A 23,692-nucleotide genomic window follows, 5' to 3' on the forward strand; every position below is an offset into this window, starting at 1 on the left:
ATACTTATTTCCCTCATTAAAATGCAAATACATTTCTAACATTTTTGACATGCGGTTTTCTGGATTTTTTTGTTGTTATTATGTCTCTCACTGTTGAAATAAACCTACCATTAAAATTATAGACTGATCATTTCTTTGTCAGTGGGCAAACGTACAAAATCAGCAGCGGATCAAATACTTTTTTCCCTCACTGTATATACTATATAGCCTAAAAACCTGGTTAAACTATCATTATGACATCATGGATGAATGCTAGAATATACAAAACATCCTAGAAACCTGGTTAAACTATCATTATGACATCATGGATGAATTCTAGAATATACTATATATATCCTAGAATCCTGGTTAAACTATCATTATGACATCATGGATGAATTATAGAAAATACTATATAGCCTCAATCTGTTTAAAATTATAATTTTGACCTCATGGATGGCCGGTCTTTGTATTCATAGTGTAGTGAATTCAGGGGGTAGCCTTGAGCTGAACTCAAACCTGGGTCCAGCGACTGTCAAGCCAACACCTTATAACTGTTAGGCCAAGATGTCTGAACTTCTTGACGAGGTCGCTAGGTGTTGGGTTACGGTTGCTACAATAGCTTTCTCTATGAATTTGAGAGTGGTTACATTTCTCCAGCCCCCATCCCTCAGCTGTTTACCAAACCAAGTCTCTGGGCAGCCATTTTGTTGCTGTCTAAAAAAAACACACAGCCCAGCAATCTGCAGTTCAAACAATAACAAATCTGTAATTACACCACTGTTTTGGTAATAAGATGATGAATGGGGATGGAGAAATGAAACTATTCTCAAATTCATAGACAGACCTATGGATGCAAGGACTGACCATCCATCAACATTAGAGTTTTAACCATGTTGAGGCTATACAGTGTTTATTTACATTGTTTACAACAGTTGAACTAAGCTTATGTGTTATATTCTTCAATAATCAATGGCTATAAATAATTTTAAAAGTCACAATATGGATGTAGCAATTGCAGATTTCCGCTTTAACACCAAACATCATATCAACAACTGCAGAGTTTGTGCCTCTGTATTTAAGACTGTACTTACTAGTGTTAATCAGGGAACGGTTTCTCAAAACCATCTTATGGCTAAATTCATCGTTAGAACCATTGGATGCCTTATTGAGATGCGTTTGAGAAACCGGGCCCAGATATCCAGTTTCCTCCTCCTCTTTCACTCCATAAACTGCATCCTCCTCCTCTTTCACTCTGAACGCGTCTTCCTCTTCTTTCACAGTAACGGCCTCATCCTCTACTTCTTGTTTTACTGAGATATCCACCTCTTCGTCCTCCTCTTTCACGGGAGCTTCTTTCTCTGTCCAGCAGACCTCCCCTTCTTTAGCAGGAAAAGAGTAGCTTAGTGAACTCATGGTCGGAGATATTAGCTAGCTAGGCTAATGCTAACTAAACCAGTCGGCTAGCTGACTAATAACAACAACGTAAATATGAAAATAAATCGGATAACTAACTAGACGACAATAGTGGGTTTAAAACACAGTGGCTAATATACACTAAAGCGTCTAAAGAGCTTTATTGGTTCGGCTATTTTGTCTAGCAAGCAACCGTGGTGTCTGACTAACTGTTGTGCTGTTGAAAGAAGCGTTCCGTCCACTAGATTATACGTCACAATAACAGCATAACCTTATATTCCCAGATCGCCATCTGCTGACTGGAGTGGGTAACGCAGTTGAGTAAAATGTTTTTTTTTTCTTTTCAAACGCCGCTAGAACTAAAATATTAATTAGCCCCCCCTAAATAAATCAATATCAGTCAATATATTTTTTCTGTCCGGCACTTGGAGAGGCTGCTGCTGCACTCGTGACTGTTAGAATTTCATCAGCAAAGATAGCGGACAGAAATACTAGGAGAGAGGGGTACCCCTACATAGAACTGAACTGGATCAAAGATAGCGGACAGAAATACTAGGATGGAAGCAAATGTGAGGGTTTATAACTTCATAACGAATCATGCAAACAGCATGTACAGTTGACAGGAATGTTAGTTAATGTAGAGACAAACGATTTTGCATTTTTTTAATCATAATGTTCATTTACGAAAATCGTGATTTAGCCAGCTAGCTGACTAGCTAACATTAGCCAGCTAGCTGGGCTACCTTTATGGGTGTTGTGACATGAGTATGAAATTGTAATTCTGGTTGTTTTAGGGACTCATGAAACAACCAGCAAACCAGGCTGTCGTTTTGTGAAACAGTGGATGTATAGAATCTAGCTGAATAATTTACTGCAAATTGAATGTACAACTGTGTAAGCTTGCCTTGCGGATATTTGCCATGCAGATAGATGAAATAACGTAGCTATGTTCTTGCTTATTGTGCAGTGGATGATTAAAATTCCTGTATGCCCATGGATGTGTAGCTAGCTATCTAGCCGATCTGTGTATGGACCCAAACGTTTGGTATACATATTAGTTCAGAACCTAGCTATCATAGCCAGTTGTATCAACTTCAAAACAGCCCGAATGACATTAATGAAGCCTATGGATTGAGTAGAATATAATATCATGTTGTGCCAATGATGAAATTTGTATATACATGTAGTTATTACCATGCATGAGATCCCCACATTGTAGCCTGTACATTTAATATATTCACTGATCATGTACTCTACCTTGGCAAATAAAGGTGCAGTTTAGGTATGAATGTCTTTGAGATTATTTTCAGTCATATCCAATACCAGGAGTATCAAATTCCAGTCTTTGAATGACGCTGTGTCTGCATGTATGTATTACAATTATACACTTCAACAGTGTTTACCAATCTTGGTCCTGGGACATCAATGGTTACACATTGTAACTAATAGACTAGAAACAGGATTCAACTAGTTACTTCATATATACAGAAATATAATGTTAAAAAACAGTACACTACACCTCCTATGCATCATGTAAATACTCCGGTTCCTCTCATATCTAATGCCCTTCATCTGCATTGATCTGATAAACACGGGACAGGTGGAGTATTTCATCACATTACACTTCATTTCAACCAGTAGAGAATGTGAAACGCTTTATTGAAAAGATCATTATCCAAGTGTTATAAACACAAGTTTAATCTGTACTTCAATGCACATCTGTTGTGAATTATAAAAACAGAGGAAGAAAGAGGAGGTGTAAAATACAGAAAGGGACCTCCCGGTCGTGGCACAGCTGGCGCTGCAGTACAGCGCCCTTAACCACTGCGCCATCCGGGAGGCTAGAGAGAGCATGTTTAAGCCTTGTGTTTTTATTTTTTATTCTAACATTGTTAGTCATCAATCAGGAGGTGAAATGTAAAACTGACCTTGGATCATTAACTCTGGGACTACTGCATCTATCTGTATTTCAATGTAAAGCATCTCTTTAATAATACTGTTGACCTGACCAAGTGACCTCTCACCTCTGATCATGCTGTGTCCTCTATGTAGCTAGTTCAGATGCAGGAGGGGTTCACCGACACAGCTGATATAACCTAGAGGATTTAGGGAGAAGGGGAGAGAGGGATGAAGTGAAGGAGAGAGACTGTTATTGAGAAAATAAGGTAGTTAAAACGGACCCTGTGTTCAACAGGAATCTGTGTGTGTGGCCTCACCTGGTGTCCACACCACACTAAGTGGCTGCAGAGTACTTTATGCTGAAAAACATGAACGGACCCACAAGGACAAACAATGTAGCGTAATTATAGAAATAATGAAGTGTCTTACTATTCTCCATGGTTGGCCCTCTTGCCTATTCTTTGAAGGTGGAAGGAGCCACAGTTATACACCTGAACCTGCTTACTGCACAACACAATCCAACAATCAGATTGATACATGAGTGTGTAGTTGTGGGTTATAGGGTGTCTAATTGTTCTTTAAAAAATGCAATATGGGTGATTTAAAATAGCCTGTTTTGTCTTTTGCACAGACTTCACACCCTTACCTAAACAGCACCCTCACCTGAGAAGTAGAAATCAAAGGAAGAGAAACTGGGAATGGAATAACTGCAGTTGACATAGCTAAGTAAATGGAAGAATACTCTTATTGCAATGTGAATGGCTCTTAAAATAGCCTTTGGTTGTGCATACTGTAGTCTATGGTGTTGCCAGGGAACAGCCCCCTCTTTGAAGAAGTAGGAGGTGAAGATCTCCTGCACACGGATTGCCTCTCTTGCTGCGTTGTTGGACCCCATCCTTGAAACATCCTGCAGAGCAGCAGACTCCTCCTCTGGGACACGGCGGCGAGCTGCAGATCCCCATGTCCATCCTCATGAAGTTATGCAGGACACAGGTAGCCTTCACACACCTGAATTATTCCAGGAGGCAGTCCCAGATGACCCTGGATAACCCTAGGCAATCGTTTTGAAGGAATCTCCAGTTTCAAGGTATCTGTAGTAATATGGAAGACAATGTAATTATTAGACTGTTACATCACCAGGTCATTGTGGATTACTAAAGTATAATATCCCTGATAACAAATCATGCTAACATTGGATTGATAGATGCATGGGCACACATATGTGCATGTGTAGCATGTGACAATGACAGGATCATATCAAGGATAGCATCACAAATTAATACATAAATACCACTTGAAGCTTGATGATGAGTTTATCATTTGAATCAGCTGTACAGTGCTGAGGAAAAAACAACAATGTGCCTCTTTGAGTCCCCAGGACTGAGAACCACTGCTCTGCATTGCGACCTCTTCATATGTAGACTGGCTTTCATAGTGCTCTTTATCTGAGGACAGAAAACCTCACAAGAAACAGACTTCATTATAGTCAAATGAACTCACACTGAATATTATGTTACTATTATCTCCGTCCTCACTTCTAGGGACAGGAACAACAGAAAAGTACTTGCCCTTTCCAGAATAGCCTCCTCTCTCACTGACAGTTGGGGCTGCTATCCTTTCACCCTCCTCCATGGCTGTTAGCTAGCTACCTACAAATGCATTTGGAGTTTGTTTTTTAAAGTGATAAATACATCAAGATAGCTAGCTAATATGAAGTTAGGTAGCTGGTGATATTTAATTCACTTAGCTATCTATCTATACAGAATGTGAAGTTGCCTAGCTCGCTCATTTAGCAGCTCATTTGAGTTGGGACTGTTGCTAGTTAGATAACACTACTTTTTTTTTTTTTTCATTTCCAAATCTATTTACTTACTTACTTGAATAGGTTCTCCCAGCCATGTGGACAACTGGAAACAGGGCAGCAAAGTTCATCACCAGAGGGTGTTACAGGATATTACTATTGAACTATGTACCCATTTAACTACCAGACCTTCATACAAACTTGCTCTGCTGAATTATTGACGGAGTCACAACGGGCGGCCTAAAGTCCATCTGCTGACTGGACGTAGTTCAGTAAAATGTATATTTCATTTTCAGACAAAAAGTTAAAGGATAGAAAGCACGAGTTTTTACTCACCAGTGTAACAACACAGTGTGGTTAAAGACTTAGTAAGCTAGTTGTAGCCATGATCTGGTTACCTATAAGTACACACAGTTATGTTTTTGTTTGAAATTTCCAAAATTAAAATGACAAATTTACATTTGAAATGTTTTCTTTACTCAAGTATTACAATTGTTTTTTTAGGGGTGTAGGGTGGAAGCTGTCTCCACATAACAGGGAATTCCTGTCAGTCGGCTTCCTGTATAGGTCTGTGTTAAAGCCACACCCCTCCCTCTTAATCGAAATGTCCAGATAACTTGTTTCATGCGCATCAAAGGTGAGGGTGAATTTCAGATGTTCACTGCTTGTATTGATGATGGAGTGGAATCGACGAAGTTCCTCTGCTGTCCCCTGGAATAGAAGGAACACGTCATCAATGAATACTTTTTCAGAACCTGATGAGGTGCTAGAATGGATTGTTAGGGCTGACAATCACATTCTTCTCTAACAACGCCACATACAGTTACGCATAATTAGATGGTATTTTTTTTGTTAACTGTTAACTACAATGACCATAATGACCTGAGCGCCTACTTGTCATGTCTGTGTTTCTTTTACACCTGCTACGTAAAAGAGACTGAAGAATGTGTAACAGTATAGCTTCCGGCACTCTCCTCGACCCTACCTGGGCTCGAACCAGGGACCCTCTGCACACATCAACAACTGACACCTACGAACCATCGTTATTAGCGCACACCCCGCTAACTAGCTAGCCATTTCACATCAGTTACAAATGCACAATGGTCAATGCTATCTGGGATTTTTGGGATATCCCTACCCTAAAACCCTAACCTTAACCCCTAACTTAACCATTTTAAATGTAAACTTCAATGGGCTAGGGACGTCCCAAGGATGTATTGCCACCTGAAATTACACAATCTAAGTGATTGATAGTTGGCATTCAGCAGTCATAAAGCCTTATTTACTTTAATGAACTACTAAAATAGTGATTTTGTCAGACAGCAGCTCTACACTTTATTGACTGACTGATCCATTCATCCTTCCATCCCCCCTCAGCCTTCCTCTCCTCTGAAGACCCAGTGAGGGTGGAGCTCAGTCAGAGAGCTGTTGAGGGACTGGTTAGGAAGAACACTTCTACAGCCAGAAAGGTCACACGTGGTTTAGATGGTAAATATTTATGTCCCCTTAGTGGTTCATCACGGCAGCAAAAGGGAGTATGTTTCATAATCTATGTTTATTTACATTAGTGCAAATTGTCCACTGATATTGGTGTAATTTCTCACCCCTTTTCGCTGTATGAAAGTTAATTCCCCTCAGGCACACATTTGTTCTTTACTATTAAGGTAATTTGTGTAGAATGTACAATTTGATTGCAGAAACTCCTCCCTGCTAATGAGGAAACCGCTAGTTGTGGATGTAGTATAGTGCCTTGCGAAAGTATTCGGCCCCCTTGAACTTTGCGACCTTTTGCCACATTTCAGGCTTCAAACATAAAGATATAAAACTGTATTTTTTTGTGAAGAATCAACAACAAGTGGGACACAATCATGAAGTGGAACGACATTTATTGGATATTTCAAACTTTTTTTACAAATCAAAAACTGAAAAATTGGGCGTGCAAAATTATTCAGCCCCTTTACTTTCAGTGCAGCAAACTCTCTCCAGAAGTTCAGTGAGGATCTCTGAATGATCCAATGTTGACCTAAATGACTAATGATGATAAATACAATCCACTTGTGTGTAATCAAGTCTCCGTATAAATGCACCTGCACTGTGATAGTCTCAGAGGTCCGTTAAAAGCGCAGAGAGCATCATGAAGAACAAGGAACACACCAGGCAGGTCCGAGATACTGTTGTGAAGAAGTTTAAAGCCGGATTTGGATACAAAAAGATTTCCCAAGCTTTAAACATCCCAAGGAGCACTGTGCAAGCGATAATATTGAAATGGAAGGAGTATCAGACCACTGCAAATCTACCAAGACCTGGCCGTCCCTCTAAACTTTCAGCTCATACAAGGAGAAGACTGATCAGAGATGCAGCCAAGAGGCCCATGATCACTCTGGATGAACTGCAGAGATCTACAGCTGAGGTGGAAGACTCTGTCCATAGGACAACAATCAGTCGTATATTGCACAAATCTGGCCTTTATAGAAGAGTGGCAAGAAGAAAGCCATTTCTTAAAGATATCCATAAAAAGTGTTAAAGTTTGCCACAAGCCACCTGGGAGACACACCAAACATGTGGAAGAAGGTGCTCTGGTCAGATGAAACCAAAATTGAACTTTTTGGCAACAATGCAAAACGTTATGTTTGGCGTAAAAGCATACCCCAAGCGACTTACAGCTGTAATTGCAGCAAAAGGTGGCGCTACAAAGTATTAACTTAAGGGGGCTGAATAATTTTGCACGCCCAATTTTTCAGTTTTTGATTTGTTAAAAAAGTTTGAAATATCCAATAAATGTCGTTCCACTTCATGATTGTGTCCCACTTGTTGTTGATTCTTCACAAAAAAATACAGTTTTATATCTTTATGTTTGAAGCCTGAAATGTGGCAAAAGGTCGCAAAGTTCAAGGGGGCCGAATACTTTCGCAAGGCACTGTATATCTGGTTGAAGAAACTCCTCCCTGCTAATGAGGAAACAGATAGTTATGTTTTTTTCCCTCATAGTTATGGATGTACTATATCTGCCTGGAGCAAAAATGGTGAGCAAAGATTTTAGTTTTTCACAATGTATTCTGAATGTGAATAAGGGATTATAATAGATTATAATTGTAAGGCTCGTTTGAATGTCCTGTTTAATATAATGTTTGCTACAGTATTAAGAATTATGTGTAATTATTGAAGAACCAGTATCCATTTGGGTGTTGTCAATAAAGTTAACACTTTTTGTATTTCACCTTTATTTAACCAGGTAGGCCAGTTGAGAACAAGTTCTCATTTACAACTGTGACCTGGCGAAGATAAAGCAAAGCAGTGCGAAAAAAATAACAGAGTTAAACGTGGGATAAACAAACGTACAGTCAATAACACAATAGAAAAATCTACATACAGTGTGTGCAAATGGAGTACGGAAGTAAGGCAATAAATAGGCCATAGTAGCGATGCAATTACAATTTAGCAAATTAACACTGGAGTGATAGATGAGCAGCTGATGTATAAGTAGAAATACTGGTGTACAAAAGAGCAAAAAAAGTAAATAAAAACATGGGAATCAAATAAAATAAAATGTATTTATATAGCCCTTCTTACATTTTTTATTTATTTTTATTTTACCTTTATTTAACTAGGCAAGTCAGTTAAGAACAAATTCTTATTTTCAATGACAGCCTAGGAACAGTGGGTTAACTGCCTGTTCAGGGGCAGAACATCAAACAAACTAAAATATTTAGTACACAACGAACAGAAACTTAACTGAAAGACTGAGCATTTTAAGGAAATGTCATTGATTCAAATATTAACAATTGGATCCAATACAAATGATAAACTTGTTTTACTCCATTGTTTGTTGTTACGTTCTCCATCAAGAAAAGCAAAAAACTAAAGTCAAAACTAAATGTTACTAAATGTTACATGAATTGTACAAATATCAAAAGCAAATGTGATTGGTGAGGCATGGAATAATAAAACGTATCTTTGTCAGGGTGAATGTTTGAAATATGAGGTGATTTGAGTCATGCTTCTTCAGTAGTGGTATAAAGACATTTAGCACTTGAATGTTGTCAATAAATACTGGAGTGATATAGGATTGTTAATAAAATTGATTATAGACCAATTCATTATACTGCGTCCAGGTGTTTAGGCTGCAAGTACGTTGAAATTAATTTATCAAGTCATTGAAAACATTTAATTGTATAAACAAAACATGACAACATCATACCAGCTCTTTTTTAGTTAATCACTTTTTATTCATTTACAAAAATAGTAATAGATGTAAACAGATGTCTACATTTTGAAGTGTTGCATTTTGATTCAGTGGGTCACCAACGTGGTAAGTGTAACACAACTCTTTTTTTGTTAGTACATTTTTGTTAAATCACTGAGGCTAAAATCCATATCATGCTGCAATCAATTTATCAAATTGAATAGGGGGCAAACGTTTAGGGTGCTACATTGTGACATCATTAAAATACTCCTACTACAATGTTAAAACATTCTACAATGTGACATTATTTAATTAATATCATGAAACAACTCCTTCATGTATGTATTTTCTGATGTTTGATTAGATATATTTTATCAGAGTATCTCTTGTCACATTGATCATAGCCATAAGGTTTCTCTCATGTGTGTGTCTGCTGGTGTATCTTCAGATAGCCAGATGTAGCAAAACTCTTCCCACATTGATCACATCTAAAGGGTTTCACTCCTGTGTGTATTCTCTGGTGTATCTTCAGATAGCCAGATGTAGCAAAACTCTTCCCACATTGAGTACAGCTATTTGATTTCTCTCCTGTGTGTGTTATCTGGTGTACTATCAGGCCGCTTGACTGAGTAAAACTCTTCCCACATTGATTACAGCCATAAGGTTTCTCTCCAGTGTGAATTCTCTGATGTATTTTAAGGTCTACTGAAGAGGTGAATCTCTTCCCACAGTCAGAGCAGCAGTGAAGATTCTCTCCAGTGTGTATTCTCAGGTGTAGTTTAAGTGAATCTGATTTTAAGTAACTCTTCCCACAGTCAAAACAGTGGTGAGATTTCTCTCCTGTGTGTACTCGCTGGTGTATTCTCTTATGTAGTTTAAGTGAATCTGTTCTTGAGTAACTCTTCCCACAGTCAGAGCAGTGGTGAGATTTCTTCCCTGTGGGTCTCGGTAGGTATTTCTTGAGGTGTTCTGATCTGGAGAGACTTTTCTCTGCCTCGTCAGCATCATGATGTTGTTGAGGATCACCAGCGGATCCACGATAGTCCCGTCTCTCCTGTGTGAACAATAAAGTCGGACAGATGGTTAAAGGCTCAAAACAGCAGAGATCCACTGTTTATTTGAGTTAAAAGGTGATGCCCAGAGCGTACCCATGAAGTTGTACAACAATTGACGTCTGTTAAATTATTTGACAAATGTCTTAAAACAGTCAAGTGAGCAACAATTTTGTATTGTTTTCACATTAGTAGTAACATTGATGATTGGAGGCTAGAAACAAGTTATTAAAGTTGCTGAAACTCTAAGCAATGTGCCAGACGACTTTTAGTCTCCAATTTTGGCCCCTTTCTGTGTTTGCTAAAACTGTAGCACGAGGGCGGAGCACACACAATTTTGTTGCAGAAACTCCTCCCTGCTAATGAGGAAACCGATAGTTATGGATGTAGTATATCTGCTAATGAGGAAACCACTAGTTATGGATGTAGTATATCTGGTAATGAGGAAACCACTAGTTATGGATGTAGTATATCTGCTAATGAGGAAACCACTAGTTATGGGTGTAGTATATCTGGTAATGAGGAAACCACTAGTTATGGATGTAGTACATTTGGTAATGAGAAAACCACTAGTTATGGATGTAGTATATATGGTAATGAGGAAATGTATTCTGAATATTACAGCGCAAGATCAGGAGTGCTACTCAAGGAAACTCACATTAAGCTCTGTGTCTATTCACTAATTCACCACCGTGGGGGAAAACTCAGGGGAGATCTCATTGTCTCAAATCAACTGCTTCATACTTAAAAAACACTTCAACCAGTAAAATGCTCTTTAGCTAGCTTTTCCATCAGCCTGACAATGAGGGTTTGTAAACTAAGTGTTTGCCAAATTGGCCCATAACTTCACCTAACAACAACATAGACCTACTGTAGGACCCATAACTCCACCTAACAACAGCATAGACCTACTGCAGGACCCATAACTTCACCTAACAACACCATAGACAACAACATAGACCTACTGTAGGACCCATGACTTCACCTAACAACAACATAGACAACAACGTAGACCTACTGTAGGACCCATGACTTCACTTAACAATAACATAGACCGAGGACTATAAATCATTTAATATTTCAGGTGAAACATGGAAACTAAAATGTCTTTGTCATGACATTTCATAACCTGATCACCAGATAATTTTGTGAATAATCCTACGAGGCTATTCTGTAATGTGTTGTCATTCTAAATGTCCTGAATAAAGGAAAATAGCTCTGTGTGTTGTTCAATAGCCTATCCATCAAGGAACCGTTCTCTACACATTATGAGCTAAGTATCTCTGTACGTAAACAGACTAACGAGACGCTACTGTAAATCAAGCAGACAATAACACATTATAAACATAAATTTGTTAGGGATGTTGGATCCAACACGGAGCACGGCATAACTGTCTTTACCAGAGTAATGAAAGAAGAAGCAGTTTGGTTGTTGTTGCATGTCGTGATGTTTGTCATGTGACTGTCATTCAGAAAATGATTTCCTGGATCAGCTGATGATAGTTGAACATGTGACTGTAACTAAATAGCTACAGAATTAAATATTGTGTGTAATTATTGAAGAACCGTGTTAATGACAGTATCCATTTGGGTGGTGTCAATAAAGTTAAGGTGACTCTCGGTTAGAACCATTGGATTTTGCAAACTCTGAAATGATTTAGGATTTCTGTGGCCATGAAAACTGTTTTCCCAGCGTAATATAAGGAGACACTAAATGTTACGTAGTTAGAGAGCATTTCAGAGATCTGAATACAAAAAACTGTCCTAACAGGACAATAACCTAAACCACAAGGCCAAATCTACACTGGAGGAGCTTACCAAGATGACATTGAATGTTCCCAAGTGGCCTAGTTACAGTTTGGACTTAAATTGTGTTGAAAGTCTATGGCAAAACTTGAAAATGGCTTTCTAGCAATGATCAACATCCAACTTGACAGAACAGGAAGGATTTTAAAAAGAAAAATTAATATTCACATGAAGATCCATCACATATTGGATGACATCACAACTTCCCATCAAACCAACTCCTTGAAGGACTTCCTATGACATCACTCACTCCAAGTTTGCAGTCGTCTAAAAAAACACTATTTTCTTACTGTATTTATATATCTCTTTCAACAGGAACGTTTTTTTTTTATCACTGGAGGACGTCATCAACAATGTAGAATGCCCTTTTAAAAATCACACATTACTTCCAAGAACTGCAGAGTTTGTGTCCCTGTTTTATAAGATAGTGCTCACTGTATTTACTGGTGTTAATCAAATCAATGTCCCTGTTTTATAAGGTAGTACTCACTGTATTTTCTGGTGTTAATCAGATCTCCAGTCTTCTCTTTTTCGTCCTCCTCTAATGTGACAGTAATCTCCCCCTCTTCATCCTTCATTCCAAAAACGTCTTCATCCTCCACTCTGAAGGCGTCTTTCTCTTCTTCTTTCACTGTAACAGCCTCACCCTCTACTTGTTTTTGTATTGTAACAGCCTCCTCTTCCTCGAGAGCTTCTTTCTCCGTCCAGCAGACCTCTTCTTTAACAGGAGGAGAGTAGCTTAGTGAACTCATGTACGGGAATAATAGCTAGTTAGTATTAGCGACTAGACTAGTGCTAATTTAAGCAGCCAGCAAGTTGACTTACAACGTAAATATTACATTAAATGGGGTATCTAGTTGTTTCCACATACGTATGTTTAACTCATAGTGGCAAATAAACCACGAAATTGTCTAAAGAACTTGAATGTTCCGACTTTGTTGTCTGGCGAGCTACCGAGGTGGCTGCAGTTGGTGAAGAAGCGTTCCGTCCCCTAGATTATACGTCACAGTAGAAATATCGCCTGAAAGAACCATATCGCCATCTGCTGTCTGGAGGGAGGAAACGGAGTTGAGGAGGGAAAACTTTTTTTCTTCTTCATTGAATTATAATATTATAAAGCAGTTTAGGGAAACGTTTTTTTTCCTCTCCATTTAATATGAATATTATATCAAAACGTACAAAGAGCAACAAGTGTTGTTTGATTAGTTCAGATTTTTTGAGGAGAATTTTAAACAAACTCTATATCTACTCCACATCTGTATTTCTGATTCAGTCATAACTAGATATCAAAATAAGCACCTAGTTATTGATACCCTTGATAAAGATTAGCAAAAGTGTATGTATAAAATAAATAAATAAACTTTACCCACTACCAGGATATTTTAGCCCAAAATCTGGTTACCTCTCTGCTAGGAGGCTGACACTTGGCCATAAGTGGATCTTCTAGCAAGACTCATCAACATCCACGAAGAAATTGTTAATTGGGCACAAAATCAACATTTACACATGGTGTAACAATACATCATGTAGATGTATATAATGAACAGACTAGGTCTATACTGCCCCTACATGGTGTAACAATACATCAGTGTGACAGGTGGACATTAGGTTTGATTCAGACCCTGTTAGTGTGCCAGGTGGACATTGGGTTTGATTCAGACCCTGTTAGTGTGCCAGGTGGACATTGGGTTTGATTCAGACCCTGTCAGTGTGCCAGGTGGACTTTGGGTTTGATTCAGACCCTGTCAGTGTGCCAGGTGGACTTTGGGTTTGATTCAGACCCTGTCAGTGTACCAGGTGGACATTGGGTTTGATTCAGACCCTGCCAGCATGGCCAGAAATGTATTCCAAGGTCAGTAACTTATAACCACAGAACCACCACAGACCTTTCATGCGTAACTAAAAACACCTAAGTATTAGATTTACTGCCATGGTCTAGTATGTCACCGCCTCAGACACCATTCACAATGCTGGCTGAGGTATGAGTAAAACATGACATTAATTTCCTAACCATTCACAATGCTGGCTGAGGTACGAGTAAAACATGAAATATTATTTCCTATTTGTAAAAATGGCAAGGCTTTAGCTCAGTGGGCTTTTCCATTGTTAAGGAAAGCAGGGGAAGTGTTGTGAGTAACAGAACTGCCTGAGATGTGGGGGAAGGGAAGCTGCTCACTGATTGGTTTTAGTGACAATGCATAACGACAGTCATGTCTTAAGTGTAAAACTAACAATGACTCAATAATCCTTCTGGGAATGTTATGATGTCATAAAGTTATGGGAGGAGTTAGAAAGTTGGCTGTCAGAAGTACAGTGTTATAAATGTAAATTTACTTTAAATAGGTCTGTCTGCATATTTCAAGACATGGCATATGAGGATGCAGTGAGATACCCACCCGATGGTTGGATGATACTTTTCTAATCAGTCATCTTAGATATTATACTTAAAACCTGGAAATCAACCAATCCTCTGTTGTTAATTCAAATGAAAGTTAAAATGCTTTATTATCTAAAAGTTGAAAGTGACGAAGAGAAATAAAATGGTGCTGATGCGGGCGCTGGAGACGGGGGTGTGTTCTAGTGGGTCTGGGCAGGTTTGATGTAGATAATGGAGATGGGGGTGTGTTCTAGTGGGTCTGGGCAGGTGTGATGTAGTTAATGGAGATGGGGGTGTGTTATAGTGGGTCTGGGCTGGTGTGATGTAGTTAATGGAGATGGAGGTGTGTTCTAGTGGGTCTGGGCAGGTGTGATGTCGTTAATGGTGATGGGGGTGTGTTCTAGTGGGTCTGGGCAGGTGTGATGTAGTTAATGGAGATGGAGGTGTGTTCTAGTGGGTCTGGGCAGTGAATGTTTGTATGATGTTGTTTGTATGTTTTGTATTGTTTATAAAATATCAAATACGATATTTTAACATTTCCAATGCAAAGTAACACCTCACAGTTCTATTTTTGGAGTTATTAAATTAAACCAATCAGAATTCAGAAGAATGCCAAAGTCAGGTGTGAAGTAATATGCAGGACCAGCCTATTCCCTATGATGTCAACTACAACATAAATAACTTCAAATGTAGAACATTAAATGAAACCAATTATTTGCGCTCATGACTTGGGTGATTAAAGTAAACCACAGTTTTGGAAATACATAATGCCATCTAACCAAATATCAAAGAATGTTAGCTATATGCAGTTATCTTAGCCAGCCAGCTAACGTTAGCTATTTAGCCAACTAGCTATTAGCGTAACCAGTTTCGCCAACCAGCACGGTTATGGTCAGCGAGACCAACTACCGGAGACCATTTAGAACCCAACTAACAGTAAGCCAAGGTGGAAAATATTACAAAACTCCCGTAGTCTAATTCACAGAAATCATGCTGAAAAGTAGTGATGGGGAAACAAATCTTCCTGAAGCATTGACTCTTTCCAGCCAATTGTGTCAAAAATAGGTTCATGACTCAAGGCTTTGAGCGACACAGCATTTAGAACACCCACATTTTTATAGATGAAGTCCCACACCGTAGCAGTGAAGCCTATATGTCATTTATAGATTTATAAATAATAATGAGTAGTTATTTATGATGCAAGGTGATTTGTAAATTAGTCAGTCAGCAGTCAGCAGCCACCTGCACTGTCGGCTGCATGTCGAACGAGCCCAATACCAAACCAATCAGGTGTTCGACGAAATGATTCTTCAGTCGTCGTTGTTCACGTGCTGCTGATAAAGTGACACTGCTTTGAATTATACCGCTTAGCGTCTTCAGTACATGCCTCAACTCCAGTCTCAAACTAAACCCCGTTCCTGCTGAAGAAGATAAGGTCTGCTGGATGGAGAAAGACGCTCTCGTGAAAGAGGAGGAGGAAGAGGAGGCTGTTACAATACAAAATCAAGTAGAGGTTGAGGCTGTTACAGTGAAAGAAGAAGAGAAAGAGGTTTCAGTTAAAGAAGAGAAAGAGGTTTCAGTTAAAGAAGAGAAAGACGTTTCAGTTAAAGAAGAGAGACGTTTCAGTTAAAGAAGAGGAAGATGTTTCAGATAAAGAAGGGGAAGACGCGTTCAGAGTGAAAGAGGAGGAGGAAGAGAAATTTGTCACAATACAAAAACAAGTAGAGGTCGAGCCTGTTACAGTGAAAGAGGAGGACGACGACGTTTCAGTGAAAGAAGAGGAGGGGGAGGTGACTGTCACATCGAAAAATGAAGAAGAGGATGAAACTGGATATCTGGGCCCGGTTTCCCAAACGCATCTTAAGGCATCCGATGGCTCAAACGGTGAACTTAGCAATAATATGGTTTTGAGAAACCGTTCCCTGATTAACACTCGTAAGTACTGTCTTAAAAACAGAAGCACAAACTCTGCGATTGTTGAACTGGTGTGTGTGTGTGTGTGTGTGTGTGTGTGTGTGTGTGTGGTGTTAAAGGGGAAATGTGCAATTGCTACATCCATATTTTGACTTTTAAATTATTTATTTATTGGCATTGATTCTTGAAGAATATAACACATGCCCCATGAGCTTAGTTCAACTGTTGTACCCCATCAGAACCACAAATAAGCTTTTTTTACGTCAATGTTTAGAAACAATGTAAACCAACACTGTATAGCCTCAAAACATGGTTACAACTATAATGTTGTCCATAGGTCTGTCTATGAATTTGAGAGTAGTTACATTTCTCCAGCCCCATCCATCATTTTATTACCAAAACAGTGGTGGAATTACGGCTTTGTTATTGGTTGAACTGCAGATTGGTTGATTGATTGTTGTGTGGCTTTTTTAAACGGGAGAAGAAATGGGGGGGAAAATATGCAGCCGAAATCCAACGAGAGCGGATACAAATGACCTGCTTTAAATAATTATGACAAATGTTGAGCAATGTAATAAAGTAATGACTTTTCAAATAAGTTACGTCACACGTTATGTTAGCCACACTATCCTTACAAAACGCATAGCATATCTTTACAGCAGTATGTACCCGTATGTGAGCTAGCTACCTAACGTTATTTGGCTACTTATACATCAAACTTGCCAGTATAGTAACTATATTCGAACTAACTACCCAACGTTTATTGACTTGATTATTTACGTCATTCTTAGCCGAGGGCTCGTTTGCGTTCTCAATGGACATTGTTATTTCGGGTGCTGGCTCTCTACTCCGATTGCAGAGCACCCTCATCTGAGTACCAGAGCGCAGAATAACTGATGAATTTAATAACGCTCAACCCCGTTGAATATGGCCGGTGTCAGTAAACATCTGCAAAAAAGATCATGGTTGCCAGCAGCACAGTTGGTCACCAACGCTCTGGATAACATGAAAACAGCCTAAACAGCTCTGCTAGGGAAAGTAACATGTTAAGAGTGAGGTTTTCTCTGATCTGTGTCTAGCAAGCTATCCAACGTTAGCCAGTTAGCTTGGGTGCTTTACTGTCATTGTGAGGTCAGAACGCTTGGATCGACCCTACTCCTCAGCCATATAGTATTAGTTTACAAACGGTGGCGTTATACAAGCTTATGTTTTGGTTTCTGGTGGGGTAATACGGTTGAAACATTTGAGGCACATATAAGTTATATTCTTCAAGAATCAATGGTTATATAGTAAATGGGTCTTTCTATACCTGCCAGTATAGATTTCCTGTTGGGGTCAAATTGTTAGAGCTGTTAAGTCATTGTATAATATTCTGGCAATTCTTTGCATGCCATTACATTAAAGGTGAAATATTGTCTTTTCTTAGGTGTTTCTCAAATAATGTTAGCTGCTATTGTTAATGCTAATCGCTAGTTAGCGGGTTAGCTAGCTTGCTAAATGTATTAAGAGTCAGAGCAAACGTAGCTAGCTAATACTGCCTGGTACCAGTGCCGGTGTAGGCCTAGATAAGCATGTTTGTGCAGCGGTATCTTATCAGAGAGGAGTAAGCAAAGTATGAATATGTTGGCTAACTAGCCGGCTACATGAGTAAGAAAACAACATGTAATGTAACATCTAATTAGGGTCAACTGGAAACTGACCAACAATTTGGTTCCTACCATGTCTTCTTCTCTGAGGTTTGTCAGACTACACTCATCAGGTGTATTGCTGCCACCTACTGTACGGGGTTGTAAAAAATAACCAAAACGCAAAAAAATGGGATTAACAAATCATACTAATTACGTAAAATAAACACGAACCAAAATCACTCCACTACACTGAATTTCAAACATAAAGGGTACTATTCCGATCCCTACACAGGTTCAGGAACCTGGGAGGGGGGAACTTCTTCATTCAGTAACCCTGTAACATTTTGTCTGAAGTCCTGGAGATCCAGAAATCTATTTGCCGCCTTCACAATGATGTCTAGCTTCTTAGATGTTTGATTAGTTTATTATTAATGCAATTTATCACTGCGGTAGTGAGGGCAATGCAAACACAATTTTGTTGTAGAAACTCCAAGATAATGCGGAAACTGCTAGTTTGGACGAAGGTTACTAATAATGTATTAATGCAATTTGTCACTTGCTCTATAAACACAACAAAGTCCGCCTTGTTCACTATTAGTGTGTTAGGATCCTCCTCCTGCATGGCTTCACTGCAGACTGTGGGACATGAACTACCTTCTCCTCTCTACTCCTTTGGCTATTTTCACTGCCTCCACATAGGACACCTGCTGGATGGGCCTGATCATCCTAGCTACTGTGACATCCTTCATCCGTACAGGGCACTCCGGGAACTCGGGAACGTGATTCCCATCACAATTACAACATGCTTCATCTGACTACGACATATTTATTCCTTCGACAAACACTTTCCACATGTCCAAACTGCAGCTGCTTCTGTATATCTCACTTACTTAGGTTTTACATAAGATGGGAGAACCACTTCACCAAACCACAGTAAAACCTTCAGTCTATCATTCATTATAATCAACGTGCGTCTACCTGAAATGTTTAACCTAAACCACACACAGCTTTCTCCTTTTGCGCTGTTGACACACCATCAGTATCATACCGCTCCTGGTCACTCGAACCGATTCCACTTTACCCAATTCATCCTTCACCATCTTTGAGACCGTTAACAGGTCACCCACAAAAACATCCTTGCTGATATTTCTCACTCTGACCATAAACTGCTGTTCATTACCAACTTTAGCCTTTTTCACTCCACTGTTCTTCACCATCGTCCACCCAGTCTAACCAACTGTACAGAGTCAATGTGCAGGGTCACCGGTTAGTTGAGGTAATATGTTCATTTAGGTAAAGTTAAAGTGACTGTTCTGTTCTTTACCATCCTCCACGCAGTCTCAACAACTGTACTCACACCAAGAGAATTCCACAATGCTTCCTCCATTGCTCCTCCATTGCTCCTCCAGTCATCCCTGGACTCCCTCGCCCTTTGCTGTGAGAGTTTGTGTTTTCAAAGTAGCATCTATATTGTTGTCATTCCATCTATATTGTTCTCCTTCCAGCACATCTGTTGCTTCATCAACTTGTTAACCCTTTTGTCTGCACTACTTGCTGTCATTTCCCTTCCTGATTTCCCTCTCTTGGATGTCTCCACCATGCTCCTACTCTGTCGGTAATTCCTCCCTGGTTTATTAATTGGTAGTCAAACAACAATATATTAAAAGTGCTGCACATTCTATTCCAAATCTAGAATTAGAATCATCATTATGTTTCCATGATTTCAACAGTTCACCAGTTAACTAAGCCTATAATGTGGACACCAAGGATGTGGATACCAAGGAACTTGAAGCTTTCAACTGCTCCACTACAACCCCTTCGATGAGAATGGGGGCGTGCTCAGTGTTTAGTCCCAGGGTCCTTAGCTTAGTGATGAGCTTTGAGGGTACTTTGGTGTTGAACGCGAGCTGTAGTCGATGAATGGCATTCTCACATGGGTGTTCCTTTTGTCCAGGTGGGAAAGGGCAGTGTGGAGTGCAATAGAGATTGCATCATCTGTGGATCTGTTGGGGCGGTATGCAAATTGGAGTGTGTCTAAGTTCTCTGGGATAATGGTGTTGATGTGAGCCACGACCAGCCTTTCAAAGCACTTCATGGCTACAGACGTGAGTGCTACGGGTCAGTAGTCATTTAGGCAGATTACCGTAGTGTTCTTGGGCACATGGACTATGGTGTTCTGCTTGAAACATCTTGGTATTACTGACTCAGACAGGGGATGAAAATGTCAGTGAAGAACCTTGCCAGTTGGTGAGCGCATGCTTTGAGTACATGTCCTGGTAATCCGTTTGGCCCCTGGCCTTGTGAATGTTAACCTGTTTAAAGGTCTTACTCACATCGGCTGTGGAGAGCGTGATCACGAAGTCGTCCGAAACAGCTGATGCTGTAATGCATGTTTCAGTCTTACTTTCCTCGAAGCGAGTATAGAAGTAATTTAGCTTGTCTTGTAGGCTCGTGTCACTGGGCATCTATCAGCTGTGCTTCCCTTTTGTTGTCTGTAATAGTCTGCAAGGCCTCATCTGACGAGGGTCGGAGCCAGTGTTCAAGGGGTATATCAATCTCCGCAGGGTAACAGTAATACATTGAGAGATTTGTCTGCAAAGGGCTGCAAAGGTGGCTCATTATTGGGATGCATTGCTGATTCCTACCTGTAGCTCATTATGAAGTGTCTAGTGATACAGGTTAAGGGCCCTGTTGGAGATTGGTGGTTGGTAGCGGAGTCAAGGGAACAAGCAGAGTTGGACACGGCCATGTTATTATCCCACACAGTCTCTGTGGTTCGTATGAACCCCGTTCCTGGGTATTAGATTTGATTCGAAATCTTCCCAGTCTGTTACCACAGAAGGGGTCCATTTGTCCCATTTCCAGCTAGGTTAAGAGGTGCTTTGTCATTTCCAGAGTCAGTTTATTTTGGTACTGTCCATATGTAGCTTGTTTTTGGTCACAGAATGGCTGAAATAAGTGCAACATTTTTCCTGGAGCTAACTATGCAGAGCATAGCGCATGTCGAATGACTTTAGCTTCCCTCCAGGCCTGAGGGCACACGCTCTCTAGTAGGCTTAAATTAAAGATCTGGAAAATAGGAGTGGCAATATCGTCCGCTATTATCCTCCGTAATTTTCCATCTAGATTGTCAGACCCCGGTGGCTTGTCATTGTTGATAGACAACAATAATTTTTTCACCTCTTCCACACTGACTTTACGGAATTCTAAATTACAATGCTTGTCTTTCATTTGGTCAGACATACTTGGATGTGTAGTGTCAGCATTTGTTGCTGGTATGTCATGCCTAAGTTTGCTAATCTTGCCAATGAAAAAATCATAAAAGTAGAGGGCTTTGATGAAATAGCCATCTGATTCAGTTAATGATGGAGCAGAGTTTGCCTTTTTTCCCAAAATTGTCATTTATCTTTGTTTCATTGTCTTTTTTCTTCTTTTTATTCAGTTTAGTCACATGATTTCTCAATTTGCAATCAGTTGTTCAGCCAGACTTATTTGCCATTCCTTTTCCCTCATCCTTCTCAACCATACCATTTTTCAATTCCTCATCTATCCACTAGAATTTAAGTTTTTACAGTCATTTTCTTAATGGGTGCATGCTTATTAGTAACTAGAATAAGCAATTTCATAAATGCGTGCAGCGTCTGGTTGCTCCTTATTACACACCACAGAGCAGCAAATATTCTTTACATCATCAACCATAGGAATCCCCTGTTTTATTAAATAATTGAGACGCACAAATGACTCGAGGGAATCAGAGATCAAGATAGCCTAACCATAAGAAAAAAAACCTCTTCCTAAGCATTCTCCTCCTGCTGCTGCTGGCCTTCGTAAATTCTGGCGTTATGCAACAACAGCAGTCGGCAAAGTTTTCCATTTGTGGTGCAAATTTATCTGACCATTTCTACTGATCTGGTGCCAGTTATGATTTTCATATTCACATTTTACTGGAACAGTTTCATTTAATTCATAATAGTAATTATAATAGTCTTTGTATCTCATATTCATTATCTGTGATTAATCTATATTCTATATAAATCAAAATTACACATATTATACAAATCTAAATAACTTTTATTATCATTGCCAACTATGTAAAAATAGCCTACAAAAAGCCAACCAATAAAATGGCTAGAAAATATCCAGATAAAAATAAATCACATTGGCTGCGCATGGCCTGTCTACATAGTTGATACACTGTTTCAAGTTCTACCACCTGTTGTTTTGAAACTTGATAGTAAGAAACTCCTCCATGCTAATGCGGAAACCACTAGCTATACCAATACCATAGACCTACTGTAGGACCCATAACTTCACCTAACAACGTATTTCTAGCATACAATCGTCGATGTTACTACTAATGGGAAAACAAGACAAAATATGACTATTGTTGTTCACTTGACTGTCTTATGACAAGTAATGAACATTCATTACAGACATCGTTGTTTGTACACCATAATGGCTACGCTGTTGGCATCACCTTTTTACAGTGTATTATCGCTGTTGTGGGCCTTAAACCACCTGTCCGACTTTTTGTTCACACAGGAGAGAGACATGACTATCGTGGATCCTCTGGGGGGCCTCAACAACCTCATGATGCTGACGAGGCAGAGGAGAGTCTCTCCACATCAAAACACCTCAAGAAACACCAGCAGAGACCCACAGGGAAGAAAGCTCATTGCTGCTCTGACTGTGGGAAAGGTTGCAAATCTTCATCAGTACTTAAACACCAGAGAACACACACAGGAGAGAAACCATACTGCTGCTCTGACTGCGGGAAGAGTTTCTTAAGATCAGATGCACTAAAAATACACATGAGAAATCACACAGGGGAGAAACCTTATAGTTGCTCTAACTGCAGGAAGAGTTTCTTAAGATCAGATATACTAAAAATACACATGAGAATCCACACTGGAGAAAAACCTTATAGCTGCTCTAACTGTGGGAAGAGTTTCTTAAGATCAGAATCACTAAAAAATCACATGAGAATTCACACCGGAGAGAAACCATATATCTGTGATCAATGTGGGAAGAGTTGTACTACATCTAGCTATCTGACTACACACCAGAGAACACATACAGGGGAGAAACCTTATAGCTGTGATCAGTGTGGGAAGAATTTTACTACATCAAGCCATCTGATTGTACACCAGAGATCACACACTGGAGAGAAGCCTTATAGCTGTGATCAATGTGGGAAGAGTTTTCCTACATCTAGCCAACTGACTTCACACCACAGAACACACACAGGAGAGTAACCTTATAGTTGTAATCAATGTAGGAAGAGTTTCACCACATCTAGCCAGCTGGCTTCACACCAGAGAACACACACAGGAGAGAAACCTCATAGCTGTGATCAATGTGACAAGAGATACTCTGATAAGATATCTGATCAAACATCAGAAAATACATGGAATTATTTCATGTTATCAATGAATTAATGTCACAATGTAGAATGTTTTAACATTGTAGTAGGAATATTTTAATGATATCACAATGTAGAATATTTTAACATTGTAGTAGGAATATTTTAATGATGTCACAATGTAGAATATTTTAACATTGTAATAGGAGTATTTCAATGATGAAATTATCGTTTGTCCTGTTAAATTGATTGCAGCATGATATGGATATTAGCCT

The 23,692-nt window shown here is 39.4% G+C and overlaps 2 protein-coding genes and 1 pseudogene across 2 annotated transcripts in view; 1 reads left to right on the forward strand and 2 right to left on the reverse strand.

The window, feature by feature from the left end:
• Positions 1-1,585, reverse strand: part of LOC139424142 (zinc finger protein 271-like) — a 51,362-nt gene extending 49,777 nt beyond the window's left edge. Inside the window, exon 1 of the mRNA XM_071175834.1 lies at positions 1,074-1,585. Within this exon, the coding sequence (XP_071031935.1) occupies positions 1,074-1,395 (322 nt within the window). The 5' untranslated portion in view covers positions 1,396-1,585. The remainder of the gene's footprint in view (positions 1-1,073) is intronic.
• Positions 1,586-8,665: 7,080 nt separating this feature from the next.
• Positions 8,666-12,888, reverse strand: LOC139424143 (zinc finger protein 239-like). Its single transcript, XM_071175836.1, has 3 exons — positions 12,627-12,888; positions 11,296-11,315; positions 8,666-10,332 (listed from the first exon to the last, which is right to left on the reverse strand). Exons 1-3 carry the CDS (start codon positions 12,886-12,888, stop codon positions 9,697-9,699), a joined length of 918 nt encoding a protein of 305 aa, XP_071031937.1. The 3' UTR covers positions 8,666-9,696.
• Positions 12,889-15,771: 2,883 nt separating this feature from the next.
• Positions 15,772-23,488, forward strand: LOC139424144 (zinc finger protein 436-like; annotated as a pseudogene).
• Positions 23,489-23,692: the final 204 nt, after the last annotated feature.

The sequence above is a fragment of the Oncorhynchus clarkii genome, chromosome 13, assembly GCF_045791955.1.
Source record: "Oncorhynchus clarkii lewisi isolate Uvic-CL-2024 chromosome 13, UVic_Ocla_1.0, whole genome shotgun sequence".
NCBI classification, from domain to species: Eukaryota; Metazoa; Chordata; class Actinopteri; order Salmoniformes; family Salmonidae; genus Oncorhynchus; species Oncorhynchus clarkii.